The 20,841-nt window shown below is 45.1% G+C and overlaps 1 protein-coding gene across 2 annotated transcripts in view; it reads left to right on the forward strand.

Annotated features, from left to right (window-relative positions):
- The window catches only part of LOC147676736 (uncharacterized), a 355,122-nt gene that overhangs the window by 90,000 nt on the left and 244,281 nt on the right, over positions 1-20,841 (forward strand). For both annotated transcript variants that reach the window (XM_086945203.1, XM_086945202.1), the window contains exon 2: positions 7,486-8,116. In XM_086945203.1, the coding sequence (XP_086801329.1) occupies positions 7,528-8,116 (589 nt within the window). In that variant the 5' untranslated portion in view covers positions 7,486-7,527. The remainder of the gene's footprint in view (positions 1-7,485; positions 8,117-20,841) is intronic.

A 20,841-nucleotide genomic window follows, 5' to 3' on the forward strand; every position in this document is an offset into this window, starting at 1 on the left:
AAGGCGCTTGCATAATGACACATATATTACATCACATATGCGCTATCGCACCTTTTCTTTTCTCTTTGTTGCTGTAAAGAGTACAGGATCATGGATTGGTAGAGCCAATAGTCCTCAAAGACAAGATCTATTGAATTTGATTGAACCCTAGACAGGAATCCTGGGAGCCCAGCGGGCAAAGCTGGCTGAGATAGGAATAAAGTTGTTTTTCTGCCGCCCACCCTGCAATACTACTAAAGGCTGAGATGAGAATGTTGTTGGGGCCTCGCATCCTGTTTGGGCCGGGTCCCACGTGGGAAAGAGAGGCACTGGAGTCCATACTGTGAAGGTCTGCATCTGCGCATCATTAATAGCCAGGGACCTGGGAGGAGTATGAGGGCTCACTCAAAAGCCTGACTATGGCAATCGGTTGTTAATTGGCTTTTCTGTCGATCCGTCAGGCAACACATCAATGAGTCCAACAAGGCCAAGGCAGCGCAGTCCTATGGCTTCCTGCCTCAGCCTGTGCTCCTGTCGAACCCAGGTGTATGTCTATTTTATGTGCACAGAACTTAATAAAGTACTGCCTCTGAAAAACGTGTTTGATATCATGGTTACACATTCGTTTAACAGTATGATCTGGTTACAAGGGCTCAAGTGCTCTTCAATTTCTGGTGCTTTGCAGTAGTTTTAAAACCTTGTAAGGGTTTCTTGTTGCTCAAATGGTTGTAATTTCTGATATTTATATGATTCCCTTGGCGTCTTTGCTTAATTGTGCTCACAAGAAAGTGTCACAAATGTCACACATAGCAATCTGAAACCTTGGCAGCTATGCATCTTCCCAGCCCCCATGATCCTCTATTTTCCGTCCAAGTAGTGATCATTACCATGTCGTCTACTTCATGGCCCGCAGCATGTGTTCGCTGGTCCAGAGGCCAGCAGATCCACTCTTCATCAAATCCCGGGGGCTCCATTACTCTGCCATTCAAAGGCGAGCTGGCTAGATTTTATGGTTAGTGCGAGCCAGGGGGTCGGAGACTCCCGCGGATCAGGGATGTGCACTGTGATGTTTGCAGCACTTGTCTTTATCCAACATATACCCACAAATTGTATACCCACAAACCAACTATCATACTCCAACACGCAAAACCAAATAAACCCAAATGCAAAGAAATTGTCTAATACTTGGAAAGCAGCAATGCCACAATCCTTTAAATACATGAACCTTAAAAGTTAAGGCATTCCCTCATTGTGATATTTAAACAGTGGCCCTATCACGTAGCCTTCCCCCCAGAAAGACTGACTTCTGTGCACCCGTTACTGGTCGAGCTATTTTTAAGACCTAATTAGCAGCAACAAAGGAGGAATAATATAAATGTTGTGGAAGCCTCATCCAGTGGAAAAAACATGAAAAAGAAAGAATACTTCTCTTTCTGTGAAAATTGGGGCCAGGCCTATAGCTGGAACGCGCTGACAGGCCGCCGCCTGGCCTGTAGGAGCCCGCCTCTGCCTTCTTGTCCTGTAGGAGGCCGCCTCTGCCTGTAACTTGTACCCTGTAGGAGGTCACCTCTGCCTGTAACATGCCTGTGTATCGTGCACTGGCAATGCCTGGGAAATCTTGGCTCTATATGAAAATAGACATAGATTTGAGTATGTCACGTGCATGCGGGAAACTGAAGGGACGGGTTGATATTTATTTCACATTTTATTCTTTATTTTAGGTTTTGTTTTTAAATAAAGGATCTGACCCAAGGGGCACGGACACTGAATATAGCAAGGGGAGGCCAAGAGGAATGGGTTATTATGGCACACAACTGGCGTTTCAACTGCACGGGCCTGTGACCTACTTTTTCAAGTCCCTGCCAGCCTTTTCAAAGTCCAGCCTCTACCACAACAAGCCTGACAGTCAGAGGAACTAGCCTAGCTGACTTCATTTTTATCCCACTGGGTAATATAGTTCCGCATTTAGCGTGTCCCTTTAAAGTTGAAGCATTTAAGTAGTGAGTCCGCCTTTCATCTGTATGAAGTCAACTGACTAACAGTGAGTTCGGAAATATTAACTCCATTTGTTGAAATGTGTTAGAATGATGCCATATTATGTTACCTAGGATTCCAATAGAACATAGTTATCACCAGTGGGGTATCATGGCACTTAAACTCTCTGGATGTGGTAATTGTGTTTCAGAATCGGTTTCTTCAATGGTTTTGCTTGAACAGTGTTTTTCTGTGTTGTAAACCGGAGACAATTTTGTTTATATTCTGTTTGGACCAGCATCAAAATGTGTGCAAATTTATGTGACCCGTGTTTTTTTTCTTTGTGCAACTTCCTAGATTTTCTGTAATACTGCCTTATGGTGTTTATTGATTTATCAGAGATTATTTTGCACCCACAGTCACTGTCTATCACAACCATTTTAAAAGTCCTCTAGAACTGAAATGTCATTAACTGCCCATGTTCTGTCTCAACTGGCACTCCCAGCTCTGGAAGTGCAGTGTAATCCAGCTCCTACCTCCCCTCTCAAAACAACTGGAACGGAAATGTATTTAACTGCTTGCAATACTTGGCCTGTATCTATGTCTATTCTACCAGGAATGAGATGCAACTAAACTGCAAGTAACCTGCCAGAAAGGCCCATGTTCTCTGGTCACACTCGCCCCCTCTCTCTCCCTTTCTCTCTCTCCCTCTCTTGCTCCCTCCCTCTCTCTCTCTCTCTCTCTCTCTCTTTCTCTCTCTCTCCCTCCCCCTCCCTATTCCTCTATTCCTCGCTCTCACTCCATCACACACTCTTTTTATCCCTCTCAATCTCTCTATTCCTATCCCCCTCTCAGTCTCTCTCCCCTCTCTCTCCCTCCCACTCTCCCCCTCTCTCCCTCTATCCCCATATCTCTGTCAGTTCCTCTCTCACTCTCTATCCCTTTCTCTCTATCCTTTTCTCTCTCTATCCCTCTCTCTTTTCTATCCTGCATTTCTCTCCCCCTCTCTCTCCCCTCCCTCCCCTCTCTATCTCTATTCTCTCCTGTCTCCCTCTGTCCCTCCCACTCTTTCTTTCTCTCGCTCCCTCTCTCTCACTTTCTTGCTCCCTCCCTCTCTCTATTTCTCTATCCCTCTCTCTCGCTCCCTCACACGCTGTCTATTTATCCCTCTCACTCTCTCTATACCTATCCCTCTCTCACTCTCTCCTCCTCTCTCTCCCTCTCCTCCTCTCTCTCCCTCACTCTATCCCCCTCCTCCCTCTCTATCCCCACATCTCTCTTGGTTCCTCTCTCACTCTCTATCCCTTTCTCTCTATCCTTTTCTCTCTCTATCCCTCTTTCTCTCCCTCCCTCTCTCTCTTTTCTATCCCTGTATTTCTCACCACCTCTCTCTCACTCTCCTCCCTTTCTCCACTCTCTCTATCTCTATCTCTATTATAGGAGAGTAGGGTCTGCTTCCTATGGTCACCCCCACTTTTTGCTCCACTGGTTTTCGACTTTAGTGTGGCTGTGGGCCTGCTAATCAGACCCGCAGCCCAGCTGTGTGCTCTCTAAATTGATACCATGGACTTTAGGTACATGCCACATTGGATATTGGGTCAACCTTGTCAGTCCCTGTACAGTGTACCCTAGGTACCCAGGGCATAGGTGCACCAAGGCCTACCAGGGGCTGCAGCATGTATTATGCCACCCCTGGCTGGCCTTCCTAAATTGACAGAACTGGCTGATCACTCAGCTGGGGCAAGGTGGTGTAATCACCCTTTGCTTAGATATAGTATACCTATTTCTGACTTATACATAGACACATAGTAACCTGTATGTCACTCCTATGGCAGGCCTTAACAATCCTGGAGGCAGAGTGCTTGGTTTTGTGTGAGAGGGTGCCCTAGCATGAGTTGAGCCCCTCTGCAGCTTGCGGAACCATGTCCTTATAGCTGTTCTATGATATCGCCATACCATATACTCTTAAGTGCATTATAATCCTCGCGGTTATTGCTAACTTTGGTTTGGCTTTATCGAAACATGTCATGTAAGGTGTCATACGCTTTGGAATACTACCCCCTCGCCAGTTCTGGCGACGGGGGTAGCATTCCACCCTTTTAGAGGGAGAAGACATGTTGTAACTACTGTACCTGGTTAAAGTTAACCAGAGCCTCAGCATCACAAAATGGATGCTGCTGCCACAGACACGAGTCTGACCTCCTGCAGCTGGGAGCCCTTCCAGCAAGGAAGGCCTGGATAATAGGTTTCCTGTCAGGGGAGGTGCTTGCACCTCCCCAGACAGCCATTAGTGTATTGGGGCAGGGTGGGTTGAATGAAATGAGACATGCATAGCCCGGTTCAAACCAGTTGCTGGGGCACTTTCATGCTCGACATTTCATTTTTAGTGTTCTCTGCAGGAATGTCTGTGATTTATGACTGGGTATCCTGGTGCTCTACAAGGTAATCCTTTACTATGCTTTAAAAGTTAATACAATCTAATATGTAATGAGAAATGGGTTGAAAAATGCTTTGTTTTGGCCTGTCTCCCAAATTTTCTTGGGGGGAGAAGTTCAACTCCCCAAACTCCCCCTAGCAGTGGTTGCTCACTGCGCTTGCTCGCTACCCACTGTGTGGGGGCTGGTCTCACTTTGTTCTCTCTGATTCACTACTTGTGTCTATTTTTGGTGCTTTCTGAAAGAATGTCCTATGGGTACATATGACTGGGTGGGTAACCTGATGTTCTTTAAGGTCATCATCTACTATTTTCTGTGCTTTGAAAGTTGATACAATTTGAATATGTAATCAAAAATGTGCTGTCAAATTCACCATTTTGGTCTGTCGTTTTCCAAGTGGCGGTCGGGCTCGCTCGCTGCGCTCGCTCGCTGCGCGCCGGATGGGGGCTGGTCTGGGAAAATTTGCCAGGGCTGCTTTCAGTTCCCAGTCCGGCCCTGCTGTCATTGCATCCAGATATATGATACAAGTAACATCATACCTACAACAAGGCAAGACAAAGCAAGTCAATTATTGTTAGTTGCATAACATAAATAAGCAGAAACTATAGCTAGTATATAATATTGAAAAAGCTTCCACTTAAAGCCCTGTTGACACCACGATAATGTTGCTGCTCCTGAGTTTCAAAAAGAGAAGGGAAATCCAGAGAGAAAATGACTCTCTTTAAAGGATTTCCCTTCCCCACAACGCTCAGCTGGCATGACGTCATGCGGTAACTTCTCCACTAGTGAGAAGTGAGCAGTTGGAGCACGTGCACATCGATGTGCCTGCTGTCACTGCAGCCGGAAAACAAGCATTTGCAATGCAATAGGTCTCACATTTACGTGAGCTATTGTTATTGTTGATGACAATGCCTTTTATTTATGTTTTGGTTTTTAAAACATAAAAGGCTTTGTCATTTACAATGGCAATAGCTCCAACTCGCATAAATGCGAGACCTATTGCATTGCAGATGCTTGTCTTTTAAATGTATTTGAGGCAGTCATATCCACTAATCTTTTTCTGTTTTTCGTGTGTTGGAATGTTATTCTGTCGACCTCTGATTCTACGAAGACAGTTTGTAATGCGAGCCCTACTTTTGAAGCTCGCATGGGATGAGTGTTTTTCGTGTCTCTTACCCCTTGCTTTTGTTTCTTAGACTGGCAAGTTTTTACAGCTTTGGAGGAGTGAAGGGAGAAAGGGATGGTAATGTGATCAGACCAATCTGCTGGGACTAGCTTTTCGTTTGTCATCCTCCCTTTGGTCTGTGGAGGACGAGAGTGGCGCCGGTAGTGTGCATAGGGGTTACACTAAATTGAGTAAAATTATTAATATGTGCAAATTATAAAACACCAATCTAATTCAGATATCTTGGTCTAACTTCATATTTGAATCAGGTTTCAATGATTTTTTTTCCTCAAAAAAAGTATCCACCCAAAACGCCTTGTCGAGGTCTTTGCAAGAGGCTTCCTTTTGCTGTGTACATCCCTTATGTTTGTTTGGTTCTGTGCCACAATTGTTTGTCTGCTTATTAATGGATGACCTGGATATTTTAGCTCTCTTATTCTGGCCCAGGGATATGACAAACCTGTCTGTCGAGAAAGAAAAGAATGACATAAGTATCACTCGGAGAGCTGCATACTATCATAGTGAATGATAATTAGGCTTTATAGCCCACCTTGGTAGCATCATGGTTGTAACCATTATGATTCTTGGACGACATGCCATCAAATCGTTTCGTTTCGTTTCAAAAGCTTTTATTCGGGTTGTCATAACAATCCATGTAAGCACAAACAAACAAACAAAAAAGCAAATTACGATAATAATTAATCACAACAACACATTATGGCTGACAAAAATTATGAAAATTATTCGCAGGATAGCCAATGCATTTCTCTTTCATATTATACTTATGTACAAACCATGCCATATAATCATCTTATAACATCTGAAAATACCTGAAATATGTATTCACAGTCTTTAGATGAGTGTTACTACACACTACAAGACCTTGTACTAAATTGGCTGTAATTGAGTGTCAGTGTGTGAGTTAGATTAGGAGTGTGGGCGTCTGTGTGAATACTCAAAACATTTACCCTTATGAGAGATGGATGGTTATCAGTATTCGGAGTGCATTAAAAAAGTACTGAAATTGTGATCCTGAATCCAATGAGGACAGGGTCAGTGAGCGTGAGGGGGCAGGATCAAAGGCGAGAACAAAAATTAAAATATTCTGTAACTATTTTGTTAGTCATTTACCTTTAAGTAACTGCATGTAAATGACACACCTGAAATGAAAAATAAGTGCAAGTAATTTGATCAGTGAGAGATGCACTATTTGATGTTGTGAAACCTCTGTTGATATAGGCAATCTCTGCTGATAGCTGTGTTTGTAATCAGAGAGCCACATTATTGGATTCTGCTTTGTACAGTGGGGTAAAGTGTGTGTTTAGTGTCACGAGGTCCCAGCCCGTGACAGAAAGCACCTTGAACATATAGATTATTATTTTAAAATTGAATTGCACACAGTATACGATATGCTGCCACGAAGTGCACAAACAGATTTAGGTTAAAGGTAAAAAAAAGTGCTCGACAAAATATAGGTCTGAGTAATACACAGACTGTACTCAGAGTAAGTATTTTTTTATAACTGTCAATTAAAGGTACACATTCCACAGCTCATCAGGTCACCTTACAATATCTCTCAGAAAGAATGCCCTTAAAGCGACTCCATCAATTGAAGCCAGTACCGGCTTCCAAGCAGCCTTTACCTTTGCAAATTACCAAAAGCGCACATTTTACATTTCTTTCACGCCAAAACACCTTGGGATGAAGGCCTGTTTATTGTTCTGCTGTCTGTCCCTGCCTTGGCTTCACAGCACAATAGACTCTCTTCACTTCAAAGGCATCTCAAGTGTCGTAAAAGTGTGGGAAATGTTAACTGTAGTCACAGAATTCTACGAATGAGTACTACTGGCTAGAGGCAAGAAGTGAGCAGTACTGCTGTTGCTGAATGTCTTGGTGTATCCTATTCATCATATTCTTCTTTCTTCCTTTCAGTCCTCCACATGAGCTGACTCCTATGACCGTCCCAGGCACACCATGGCGGGGACCAAGTGCTGCTACCAAGGAAAGATTGCTGGCCTCTATGACCTGGAAGGTACTCTGGGGAAGGGCCACTTTGCTGTGGTCAAGCTGGCTCGACATGTCTTTACTGGCGAGAAGGTGGCAGTGAAGGTGATTGACAAGTCCAAGCTGGACCAGGCAGCGGCAGGGCATCTCCTGCAGGAGGTCCTCTGCATGAAACTGGTGCAGCACCCCAATGTAGTGAGGCTGTATGAGGTGATTGATACACAGACCAAGCTCTACCTCATCCTGGAGCTGGGTGATGGTGGTGATATGTTTGACCACATCATGAAGTATGACGGTGGCCTCTCTGAGCCACAGGCCAAGCGCTACTTTGCCCAGATTGTCCACGCAATCTCCTACTGCCACAAGCTACATGTGGTGCATCGTGACCTCAAGCCCGAGAACGTGGTCTTCTTTAAGGAGCAGGGCGTTGTAAAACTGACTGACTTTGGCTTCAGCAATCGCTTCCAGCCAGGGACCATGCTGACCACTAGCTGTGGCTCTCTTGCCTATTCCGCGCCGGAAATTCTGCTAGGCGATGAGTATGATGCCCCTGCTGTAGGTAAGATGACTGTCCTTTGGCTGAGTATGTTTAAATTATTCCAGCTGTCTGCAGAGCGCATTCTGATCTCTTATGTTTTTGGTTACATATGTGATTTGTGTGCAGAGTTTTTGTGATTGCCTACTGTGTTGAATTTCTCCGCTGTCACGGAGTGCTATTCTAGCATGCCTTTCAGCTTGATTTGCAGTTTGCAATCCTAATGCTCCCTGGATTCTGAGATAGTATGCTTCTCCACCCTGACTCTGCTTATGCCAGAATGCTAATCTAGTGTGAAGTGATACAGCAATATTCTAGTACACTCCAGCCCAGAAATGATAAGAGCACTGTCCTAGTCCTCACTAACTCAGGAGTTGTAAGAGTACTAATCAGGCATGGCCCTACTCAAGAGTTGCCAAATTTTACAAAGTTGTATTCTACTACATGAGGTCGTCTACCTCACCTTACCACTACATCAGAGTATCTACATGAGCCTACCAGCACATTGACATTGACAACATAAATACATAATGTAACCAATCTCTATATCAACCACACTACATTGACTATACATTTGTATTAAACCTAACTCTAAGCCTTCCTTTCTCCCTCACTCTAACACCGATCTTAAACCTTACCTTAAGCTCACCCAAACTATAGTCCTGACTTTTAACCCAACCCTAACTTCTAACCTAAACTTTATCCTAAACCTACTCCTTACCCTTGAACAAGTCGAACCTAAACTAGGCATAGAGTTCTTAGTGACTTCCTTCTTTAATAAGCGAGCAATACAGACCCAAAATTCTCATATGTGAATTCATTAGAGAATCTTCGCTCATCTGCCAGCATCAAACCACAAATTTGTTTCGTATGACCTTTGTCAATACATATGCATTGCTTGGCCAAATATGCGAACCTATTTTTGTACCATGGATGACTTTATGATGGAAACTCGTCTTATATCTTCTGTTTGCAACAGTCTAAATGATAGCACTGAATGTATGATGTGTAGTAATTGAGCTCAATGAAGTGGAAAGTTCAGAGTGTATGTAAGAAATATATCTAATTGTTATCTGTTCCTTTAAAATCACTGGGCCAGCATTAGACCTCACAGGTAGAATATTATCAGAGATTAATTTAACTTCAATGGACATGTCCCTCGAATCAAATACCAGACAACTGAACGCTTTCAAGAGGGTCATATTCACTCACCCATGGATTGAGTAAAGGTATATAAAACTCATCAACATCAAATAGCATTTTGTCTCTCTTTAAAATTACTTCTCAAATTACGTGTAGCTCTGTTCACGATGTCCTATTTTATGTATTTTAGGTTTAGTCTTGCTAAGTTGAACAATACCAGTAGCCCCAGCAGCCACAATGGACGTTGCAACAATGAGCATTGATTCTGCATTTTACTGAACCATATTATTCTGTGTTTTGATTTATGTGAAAGGGGGGGATAGATCGGTTATAATTACCACTTGTGCTTTAGATTGTGTCCCACATCTTCAAAAGTAGCACCAACTATTATAGGTAGTTAATCTGGGGGTGCAGTCTGAAAACATGTGTGCCTGGCAGCTAACACTTGTCTCCCTGGGTTCTGGGATCCATCATTAATAACATCTACTTTTTTATTGGCAATGCATATATTGACATTATTTGTGCCAATTATATTAGCTACGTCCTAGTTATCAAGAGCACCTTTACTATTATATTTGCCCGTCTGCTGATCTGTGATTTTTATGTCAGTAGGAGGTACCCGTGTTTGATCGTGTGATGTGGCAGTTACTATATTTGAGGCGTGGGCGTGCATATTATGCTGTTGAGCAAGAATCTTCGCCATGGAAGTCAAGATATTATAGCTATGCAGCACCTTAACTAATATGGGTGGCTCAGATATAGTGGGATGGGGAACATTATCAAAGTTTAACTGGCATGGGGTCTAAAGGGAACGTTTTTGATATTTTAACAGTAACTGATTATACAAAGTGGATTCATTTCTGGTCTGGCGTTAGCCAAGACTATTTAATTGTATATATCTGTATCGTACAGGGGAATTCAGTCAGTCCTCTCCATCTACTGGTCTGTTATGTTGATCCTGTTTTGCATCCCTCCACCACAGTAGGCGCCAATGGGTCAGCCCACTGTAGCCATTGGTTCACTTTATTGTGAGTAGTGGCATTCCGTTTGCTAAGAAAGTGAACTTCCACAAAAAACATAGTCCACTTGAGTGGCTGAAATATTTTTTATATTCTTTGAGGACCCTGCAGCTCTCCTGACTCTTCTACTGGTCCTTTGCATCCACTTTCAATGTGAAACCTCCCATCCGGGCACTGCTCACATTGTTAAATGCTTATAATCAGTCCTAAACTCTTTCAAAGATTGGCCGCCTGTGCATGCACACACTTGGGTGGCCCTCTTTGAATATTCCTGTAAACCTTATCACAAAAAACACTCAAAGACTTCCACCTGTTCATGTTTGTACACAACAGGCCGTTTTATCAAATGTTTTTTGTTGTAAAAATTTACAAAAACATGTGTAAACAATCTTTAACAAAGCCAGTAGACTAGCAGCCAACACCAGGCCTATTGGCTTTGCAGTATTCATCACACTTCTATCCTATCATAGTTTCAAACAAAAGCCTGACTGTATAGTTTGGATGAATTAACTGACCCTTTTTCTAAGTGAGTCGGAAACATGGAATCATTACGCAACAGACAAAAATGAGAGAAACGTTATGTTGAATTTTTGTGTTGCCCAATAACGGGGATATACTTTCCTCCAATATACTTGTACCTGCGTTAAATGTGGATAAAATAACGTACTTGTTTGTTATAAAAGTCCCCATACAGCTTATATTACAGATCAAATATGAACCAAGCCAGTTCCCTGACCTTGCACGTCGTCTTGTCGGCTTAGTGCATCACGTGTTAGTGGTTTACTGGTACTCTGTGTAGGCCTCAAGTGCCCAGTGTTCAGAGGGATGGGCAAGGAGGGAACATTTAATTGGCCAAATAGGTGATGACCTTGGGAGCTGACAAGACCTATTTTTAGCCCCTAAAGTCTTACTGTCTCCCATGTAAACAACTGGACCTTTTCAAAGCTTCTCCAGGTGTTTGTATTGTGTGTGAAGTCAGTAGCAAAGCTCAGAGGCCAAACAGGAATTGTAACAGTTTCTGTAAGTGTAGATCGATATGAATATTGAAACAACTTCAGGAAGTACACATCTCACATTGCAATTCAGGAAATTTGATCTGTGCTTGTTGCGTTGACTGCTGTGGTGTTGGGGTGGGTGGTCTTCAAAGTCTTATAGAGCCATTTCAGAGGTTACTTGGCCTTTGCTGAGAGTTTCAGTGGCCCACTACCATCCTGGAAGGTCCTTATGATCAGCCAACCCTTCTGACTATTCTAAAGGTAATCAGAGCTGTACGCTTTGACTTTAAAGTAGTGGAATGAGCTGTCATTTGATATGAGGAGGCTTCCTTGAAGACCTGAGTGTTTACTCAGTATTGTATATCATATCAGTATTCTAGGGAACATATCAATGCTAAGATGCCCATTGGTAAATGCTTTACATTTCAACTTAAGAGTTTTAGTACTTTAGTCCAGTGCATCATTACCAAGGGAATGCTAAAACAACTTGACTTAACAATAAGATTAATTACTCTCATCTGAAGTATGCGCAAACGTATTATGACTTGCTAAGCTCTTGTGGTTTCACACCTCGAGATCACTTTACTAAACACAAAGGGAACTGTTGTGAAGTCAGCACACTAGTAGTTGGGAGTGGGCGGAGCTAGGGGGGCCAGAGGAAGAGGAGGAGCGGACACAGAAAGAGGGCAGTTAGAGTAGGGACAGGGCAGGAGTAAGAAGTACTGAATAAAGCTCCAAGTTATACAGCAAGAAGTGTCTGTGTTTATTGTAGCAGGATGCTACAACTGGCGACGAGGGTGGGATGTCACTAATTACAGCCCACAAGACCACATAGAGACACCCTGTCCCTTGCAGCGTCGAGAGACGAGCTCCGCTGCTGGAAGAAGCTGACGTCCTGACGAGGAAGGTCAAGAGCAAGCGACCACGGCCCCAAAGACGCTGGGAAACCCTGAAGAAATTCCGACCTGGGAGCGCTGAAACGCTCGGTTGAAGAACCGCCTGAGCGCGAGTCCCGCCGGGGGGGTGTCACCCAGCAGCTGTGTGAAACAGGAGTCGGGAGGCCACTCCGACCCTGTCCAGTGCCCCACAGCAAGTAAAGAGGCGCCCTGGTGGAAGGGGCGCTGCCCCGAGAAACAGCCGGCAAGCGCGATCAAGCGCGCCAGAACCGGAGCCTTTGCCGGTGAAAGTGCCGACCTCACGCCTGATGCGTGGGCTTTGGCACGCGATCGGCCGAGAAAAGCGGGAACGTGCCGAGCAAGGCGGGAGCCCACCCCAACCTCACCTGGTTGCTGTGGTGGCCAAGGAAAAGTGAATCCTGGCGTGGACTGCCCCAGAAGCCGACCGCCGGTGAGTCCTGAGTGGCCTTGAATGAATGAGCCTGGAGAGCCTGCCTCGTGTGTGCCTGCAGTGACGGCGGCCATTTTGAAGTCAGGCGCCTGGGAGGACAACCCTGTGCAAAGTAAAGGCGGCCATTTTGAAGTCAGGCACTGAGAAAAGAAACAATCATTGGCCAACAAACAAGCATTGGCAACTGAAATAAAACAAGCACTGGCAAACAAACAAGCAATGGCAACTGAGATAAAACAAGCACTGGCAAACAAACAAGCATTGGCGACAGAAGTAAAACAAACATTGGCAAAGAAACAAGCACTGGCGAACAAACAAGCATTGATAAGTAAACAAATATTAGCAAGGAAACGAGCATTGGTAAAACCAAGTGAGATTGCTGAAAATGTCCGACGAAGATAACGCTCAGCTTCCACCAAGTGGGTCGCTCCTGCGGGCACCCGCGCCTCTCAAGGTGACAACTGGAGGGAGCATGGGCCCCAAATGGCAAGAATGGCTGGAAGAGTTTGAAGATTACACTGAAGGTTCGGACATTGTAGAAGACAAAAAGAAGTTGATTGCTCTGCGCAATCTGGCGGGGCGAGAGATAGTTAAAATACTCAAAGACCTTCCTGCTACTGATGTGGATACTTACGTTAAAGCACGTGAGGTTTTGAATAAAAAGTTTCTTCACAAACGAAACGTAGATTATGAGCGCCACACATTCCACTCCGCTCGACAAGGAAAGGATGAGCCCATGAGCGCCTTCATGATGCGTCTGCGGAGACTAGCCAAGCACTGTGAGTTTGATAATTTCTCCACAGATGATGCCATCAAATCACAAATAATAGACGGATGTTATTCTGATCAACTCAGGAGGCGCCTGCTGAGAAAAGTACATGGACTGGATGAAATGGAGGAAATGACACGAGTTTATGATCAGGCGGAGAAGTACGCAGCCGATATTGAAACGGAACACAAAGGGAGTCATGAACAGGTGCGACGTGTGCACGTCAAAAGCGACAGTCGAAGAAGCTCAAGAGACAAACAATGGAGGTCGCACACGTCTTCCCGTCAAGAACAATCAAGATATCAACGACGAGAACCATGGAAGAAGGAGAAAAAATCGGAAAGAGTGAGAAAATGTTACCGATGTGGCTATGATTACCCTCATGTGGACAGCTGCCCTGCCATGGGCCAGAGATGTCGGAAGTGTTGTCGAACTAACCACTTCGAAGTGATGTGTGGGGACTACAATAAAGAGAAACAAAGTGGTACCACAGGGACAACACGGTCTGACACACGAAGCAGAGCCCCAAGAATGTCTCGGTCCGACACTCGAAGACACCACGCGCGAGCTGTCCAAGATCAGACGGAACAGTCCTCTGGATCGTCACACTCTAGCAGAGAGTCACGTCGGTCCAGGTGGGAGCGAAGGTCACCTTCCAGAGAATCCAGACCGTCGTCCCGAGACTCAGCATACACCATTGAATATCTGAACTTGGCGGCAGACCCGGACCAGCTTAAGAGATATCCTCGGGTGGATATCAAAGTTGGAAATCACGACACAAAGTTTGTACTAGACTCTGGTGCATCCTTAAACTACATTCCAGTCACCGAATACGAAAGAATGAGCCCACGACCTCCTCTGACATTTGCACCGGTGAGGGTTTTCACGTGGATGGCCAAGAAGCCACTTCCCTGCCTGGGGAAGTTCTCGACGACCCTTACACACGACAACACAACTATATCAGCGGTCATTCATGTCATCAAGGGCCCCGAAGCAGACTGCCTTTTGAGCTTACCAACCGCTGAACGGCTTCACCTGGTAGAAATTCTTTTCAAGGTCAGCGACAACCAAGATGTGACTCGCCAGTTTCCCGGATTGTTTCAGGGATTGGGCAAATTGAAAGACTGCCAGGTGCGATTGCATATTAATGAACAAGTCAGGCCCGTCGCTCAACACCCTCGACGGGTACCATTTCATCTACAGACTGCTGTTGAGGAAGAACTCCAGGATTTGTTAGCTGCGGATACCATCGAGCGCACTGATGGCCCGACCCCATGGGTATCACCAGTAGTTATTGTCCCAAAGAAGGGCACGGCCAGCAAAGTCAGACTCTGTGTGGACATGCGCCTGCCCAACACTGCAATCGAAAGAGAGCGACACCCAGGACCACATTTGAGCGACATGATCGCAGCGCTTAATGGGGCCACCGTGTTTTCCAAGTTGGACTTGAATAAAGGTTACCATCAATTGGAACTGGATGTGGGGTCCAGATATATCACCACCTTTGCAACCCATCTGGGGTTGTTCAGATATAAAAGACTGAGCTTCGAAGTTTCCTCAGCGGCCGAAATATTTCAGGAAACAATTCGGCAAGTCATTCAAAACATTCCTAACACGCTCAACTACAGCGATGACATCCTTGTCTATGGCTCTGATGTCCGAGAACACGACAGGAACGTTTGACATTTAAGGATTATTAGGTTTGTATTAAATGTGTATAATTCTACTGATAAAGCAGTTAAACGGTATTAAAATATGGGATCATACTTTCATAATTTTACTTAATTTGATATATTTTGGCTTTTCACGCAAGGCGTTTTGGTTGTAACAAATAACTCTAAAACTGCATACAATTAAACAACATAAAGGTGTTAAACAGAATTCAGATTATGTATGTTGTTAGGGACAATTAGTCAGGGGAACATGATAAACATAAAATAGATGACACCATCACGAATTTCACTGATGGATCGTTGATGAAATTTTACCTGTTCAAATCAATTCAAAATTACTTTATTCGATTAACACAGAATTAATTATAAAAGTTCACAGAACACAGATAAAAACAGTAGAAAAAAACAATTCATTTTACCTGTTGTTTGAGCATACTTTACACTATATTGCACTAAATAACTTTTGATACCTATTCCTTTTTTTTAAATGTATGTTTTTAGGTCTCGCGCCTAGTGGTGCATCGCGCAGCATTGCTCACGTAGCGCGAGACATTTTGTAGGTGAAAAACGAGGAATCTAAGCTGATCTAGTAATCGTACACGCTTCTGTGTATGCGTTTCCTTTTTAGCAACCCCATTGGCCTTTGCGTGCGTCTTATTCTAAAAGACTGCATGCAATTGGCCCGAGTCGGGCGCTTTGCTCCTCCCATGCCCTATTGGTGAGATAATTGAAACCACGTGTGTGGTTGTGGCGCGCGCGCACCACTTTTTAGGTTTAAATCATTTTTATTGGAGCAGCACAAAGAAACAGAACATACATTGCATATGGGATGTGGATTTGCGATGGCTAGGAGTGTGTGTGAGGCTCGGAAGCCCTCCTGATGACATTCCAAAAGTAACACGGCCAGTAGAGTTATACCGGTATAGGCAATGCTGCAATGAGAGAGGAAACTCCCTCTGGAAAAAACCTCCCCCCCCTCCCTCCGTCCAGTGCTCAGGCCTATCCTACTTCGTTTCTCCCCGCCACCACCCTGGGAGGACATCCAATGGTGCGCCAGTTTGGGGACCTTCCCCTCCAGGTGCAGTGAGCTGTAGTAGGCGAAGGTATCTCGGGCAGGTGATTTCCTTAAATTCAGTGACCAACAGGGAGTGGAATGGCTGCCAAAGTTCATCAAACTGATCTATATATCCAGCTTAGGTAAGTGACAACTTCTCCATCTCTAGCACATGCCACAGCCTATGTAACCACCCCGGAAGTGACGGGACTGTAGCAGTGCGCCAATGTGTAAGGATATTCTGCACTGCAGAGCCCAGAGCGGTAGCGATCTGATGTCCCCTACGGGAACGCAAGGGGTATGTCAAACTGTTAGGGAGCCCCAGGAGAATGTAGGCGGGGAAGCGAGGCAGCTCGGTCTTAAAATGGGTGTCAATGTCATCTATCACCTGCGTCCAGTAAGAGTGTAAAAGCGGACAGTCCCACAGGATGTGTGATAAAGTGCCTACATGTCCACATGCTCGCCAACAGGTTTTGGGTTTGCGCACCACTTTAAAAAAAAATTTTACAATAGCGATCGTAAAATCGCTTTCACTGCCGCTTGTTACTTGTTGACTCTACTCCGTTGTACTTTAATATTGACCCATGTTCCTCCGCCTTGAGCTTGTACTAACTAGTTCTATCGCTTAGTTTGTCTAATTTGTTTTGTATATCATTTTAAAGGCACATTGGTGTTTAGACAGCACCGTATGCCTATGGGTATTAACAAGTTGCACACGGATTATTGTGCAGATTTACATGAATATCGTCCTCTCACCCTTTGTACACCCTCGTCCTTCAAGCAGGCAATCTCTGCACCCCTAACTCCGCTGCGCCTCTGGAATTCCGTTCACTCCTAACCCCACCCTCTGTCTCCTCCACTACAATGTCCCCAGCTGCCTTTTCCCCCTTTTGATTTCAAGCTGCTCCCCCTGTGGAACTCCTATAATCCCCCTCGCTCCCCACCCAACTCTCTTCATGAACAACTTCCCTTCACTCAGAGTTGTCTGCCTTTACCTTGTTCCCTCATCTGTGGAAGGCTCTGCTCCGGTCCTACTGGTATGGGAGTGGCGCACGAGTGATGGGAAGCACTGGCACAAACCGCACTCCGCACCTGCAGGCATCTCCTCTATGACAAACAGGAGCCGACGAGGCTCAGGAGGCCCCCGCCCCCCTCTCCACCATCTGCGGCCTCTGCAGGTGAGGGCTGAGGTCATTATTACTCTTGAATAGAGCACCCCATGAAAAAAGCCTCCTCTAGGTGTCCGTGAGTTCAGGTTTGGTTGTACAGGGACCATGACTGACAGTTCTGGTTTGTTCGTATTACCATGGCCTGCCATTGCTATGCCCCTGCCAGTACCAGTGCTACCAGCCTGACGTCTAGCAGCACCGTGTCAAGCTTCCCCAGTGACGGCAGCAGCTTTATCTTCGAATACGGATCCATCCACTTTTGCAGCGTGACACTGGATTCCCCGGCCATATTCCGCCCACCGACGGGCTGGCCTACATCTACATGGGCCGCTGAGCCCCAGAGCTTTGCCAACCCGTACCAGCCCAAGATCAGTGTTTCAGAAAGCTGGCACACCGAACCAGCATCTCCTCACCGCCTCCCATCGGCTAACAGCAACCCCCGTGCTCGGCCTGCATCAAAGACTACACTGCCATGCTACAGACCTACAAACTGCTTGCCTTCCTGCACCTGCACTGTTACCCCACAGTGCAGCAACAGGACAACAGCTACATGCAACGGCTCGGCAACAAACCACACTTGCCATGGAACTCACCCAGAGGTGGGGGAAGTTGAGCAGTACAGGGACCTGAAGTCATGTGGCATCGTAGAATAAGAATTGACGTGCTAGAAGTAGGCTTTTTTTTATCTATTTGTTTTTTTTTACAATTTTCCATAGAGTGAGCTTGTCCTAAAGGTATCTGAGTGCTTTAACTCGGCGCCAATTGCATTATAGACAGACACAAGCTTACATTAATGAGAGCAGGCATGCACAGTGGGGGCACCGGCGTTTATGAAGTGTGTGTTTGGTAAATTGAATAAAACTGCACAGTCTAAAGATGGGACGCCAACGTGTGCTTGAACTGATGTGCTCTGGTCCTACAGTGCACCACTTGAATTGCACAGGTGTAACACAGTTAAATCCCACCATGTAGGATTGACTGCGTCTCTAGGAATTTATTTATTAAGGGCTGTGTGAATGGTTGTAAACATTCTCCCATATACGTGTAACATCCAATCTACAGCTTTTCTTTATCTGTGCTGCAACATATGCGGAGAAAAAGAAAGCACCTGCTCACAGGAGCGTAAGGCATGTGCACCACTCCTGCACGTGAGTGAGCATCTGTGTGCAAACACGTTTCTGGAAGGGTGCAGAGATACCCAGTTATTTAACTCCTTCGCCGCGGGGCTAATTCCCCCGCGGTGCGGGCGGAGAGGAGCCGCGCACGGCGCCGCCGTACTCATGACGAGCTCAGATCGTCATGAGGCACAGTGGAGCTGTGCTCATGACGAGCTGAGCTCGTCATGACTCTGCCCACTTAATGGAACACCCCGCACAGATGGGGAATTATCCCCGCATGGGCGTTCCACAGCAGTTATGACGAGCTGAGCTCGTCATAATCGCCGAAGGAGTTAACCAACAAGCAGGACTTTGCATATGGGCAAATTAATAATGAATAGCATTAACGCACGCACTTTGCGCTAACACCTCAAACCCTGTACATTTGAGTAAATAATAGGGTGACTGGAATAAAAATGCACACGCACCATGGTGTTGAGTAAATGTAAAGCACCTACTGTGGTCTGCTGAGTCTGACCTTGTCTGATGTAACTGGTACTCGGGTAAAACGCTCCAATACCTTCGGTTCAAGCTTGCTATGTATAAAATTGCAAATCGGGTGAGGGGAGTCCAGTCTTTCACAGCGGGAGCAAACTTCCTATATCCTTTGAATGTGCACTTAATGAATGACGCTTGTTAAACTCATCCTGGCCTACCAAACATCTAGAGCACACAGCTGAAATACAGCCATTTATTTCCATCTTATAAATATGCCACCCAAACATAAGAATTATTTATAATAAGTAAATAACATCTGTACTTTCATTCCCTGCTTTATAATTAGGATGACATCTTGTGAGATTTAACGAGTGGTCATGTTTTTCACACATTTACAATGCTAATAGCTCTAACTCTCGCAAATGCGAGACCTATTGCACTGCAAAAGCTTGTTTTTTATTGGACCAAAAATAAAAATAAAAAATATATATATATAATGTGTATTTATTTATTTGTGTTAACAGAAAATGTTTAACTGTGTAAGTACTGGTATTTATATTATTTATCCAGTCTGTTTTCCATAGGTCACAATACATAGTGTGTTTACCATGTTTATGACCACATGATGTGTGGGAGGGGCGTGCACCAACTTTTCACCTGGCATTATAAAAATCAAAAGTGTGACAGACTGTCTTATGCATGTGAACAAGGGCTTGTAGCCCGAAACGCGTTAATCATTTCCTGCATGAAACTTCTTAATCTGGATTAAAAGACCTGTCATCCATTTCATGGTCCGTCTCCTGCTTTTGCGCTTCGCTGATCTGAAGGTTGGAAGTGGCGCGTTGGGAGTTCTGTTTGAATTCAATTACGAAAGTGAGCTTGCTTTCGTCTACGGACCCCCTCCCCTGAAGCGGTGTTTATCGTCAAGTTGTCTTCTTTGTGTAATCCGTGTGGATACTAAACGGACACCCCCTCGAGCAGCCGAAGTGATTTCCCACAGCGCACGCCAAGGTCCGACAGTCTGCAGCTGAGTCGTAGGGCTCAACATATGGTTGTCGGGAGCAGCGACGCGGTGAGTTCTGAAGCGGCAATCGGCAGAGCCGAGGTGGGGAGGTCACACACCTGTGTGGGATTGTTTGAATCAACGCTGTGAGAGAAGGCGGAATAGTGTTGATTCTCGAAATAAAACTCAGAGTGTAGAAGTTTCAAAGGCAGGAAAGCATGTCCGCGGAGGAATTCCGTGCGAGAGTGGAGGAGGCAGAGGGGTTGTTCGAACAGATCTCTGCGTCGGGAAAGACTGACTAATCATGCCCCTGTCAACGCAGAGACGCCGGAGGAGACCAATATTAAGATACTTTACAGAAATCTAGAAAAAGAGAGGCGCCAGGAAATTACTAAGTGGTGGGAGCATTATTCCCTTTCAAAATATGTGGCTGCTGGGCGTGTACCAGGAGGTCTTCGAATCCTGCTAGCCCCGAGTTTCGAGAGACCAAACCCGCATATGCTCAAGGAATGGGGGCAGAGCAACCTTGACGCCTCTATGAATTTGGTTTGTATCTTAATCAAATATGCTGCAATTGACCGCGGAGAGATACTGAAAAACATCGAGATTATCCAAGAAAAAATAAACAAAATATCTGAAACTGAAGACATAAAAAAACTGAAAGAGGAAATGAATGAAAGATTAAAAAAACATGGGGACAAAATTAAGGCAAGAAAAATAAGCAAGTTTGCGCGAGACCAGACAGACTATGCTAATGGCCAGATCTTCACCTTCTCACGCAAATTTAATAAAGTTAAGCGCCAACAATACAGTGCGAAAGAAAGTAAAAAACAGACCCCAGACAATCCGATTAATAGAGGGGCCAGCAGCAGTAAAGAAGCTGATGATGTGGGAAGTGTGACCTCTGAAGGGTCTGATGCTTTTTCCAGCACTTCAAGTGGGGATTCGCTATTCAATGAACAACCGCTAACTATTCTGAATA

This window comes from Lissotriton vulgaris, chromosome 12 (genome assembly GCF_964263255.1).
Source record: "Lissotriton vulgaris chromosome 12, aLisVul1.2, whole genome shotgun sequence".
NCBI lineage: Eukaryota > Metazoa > Chordata > Amphibia > Caudata > Salamandridae > Lissotriton > Lissotriton vulgaris.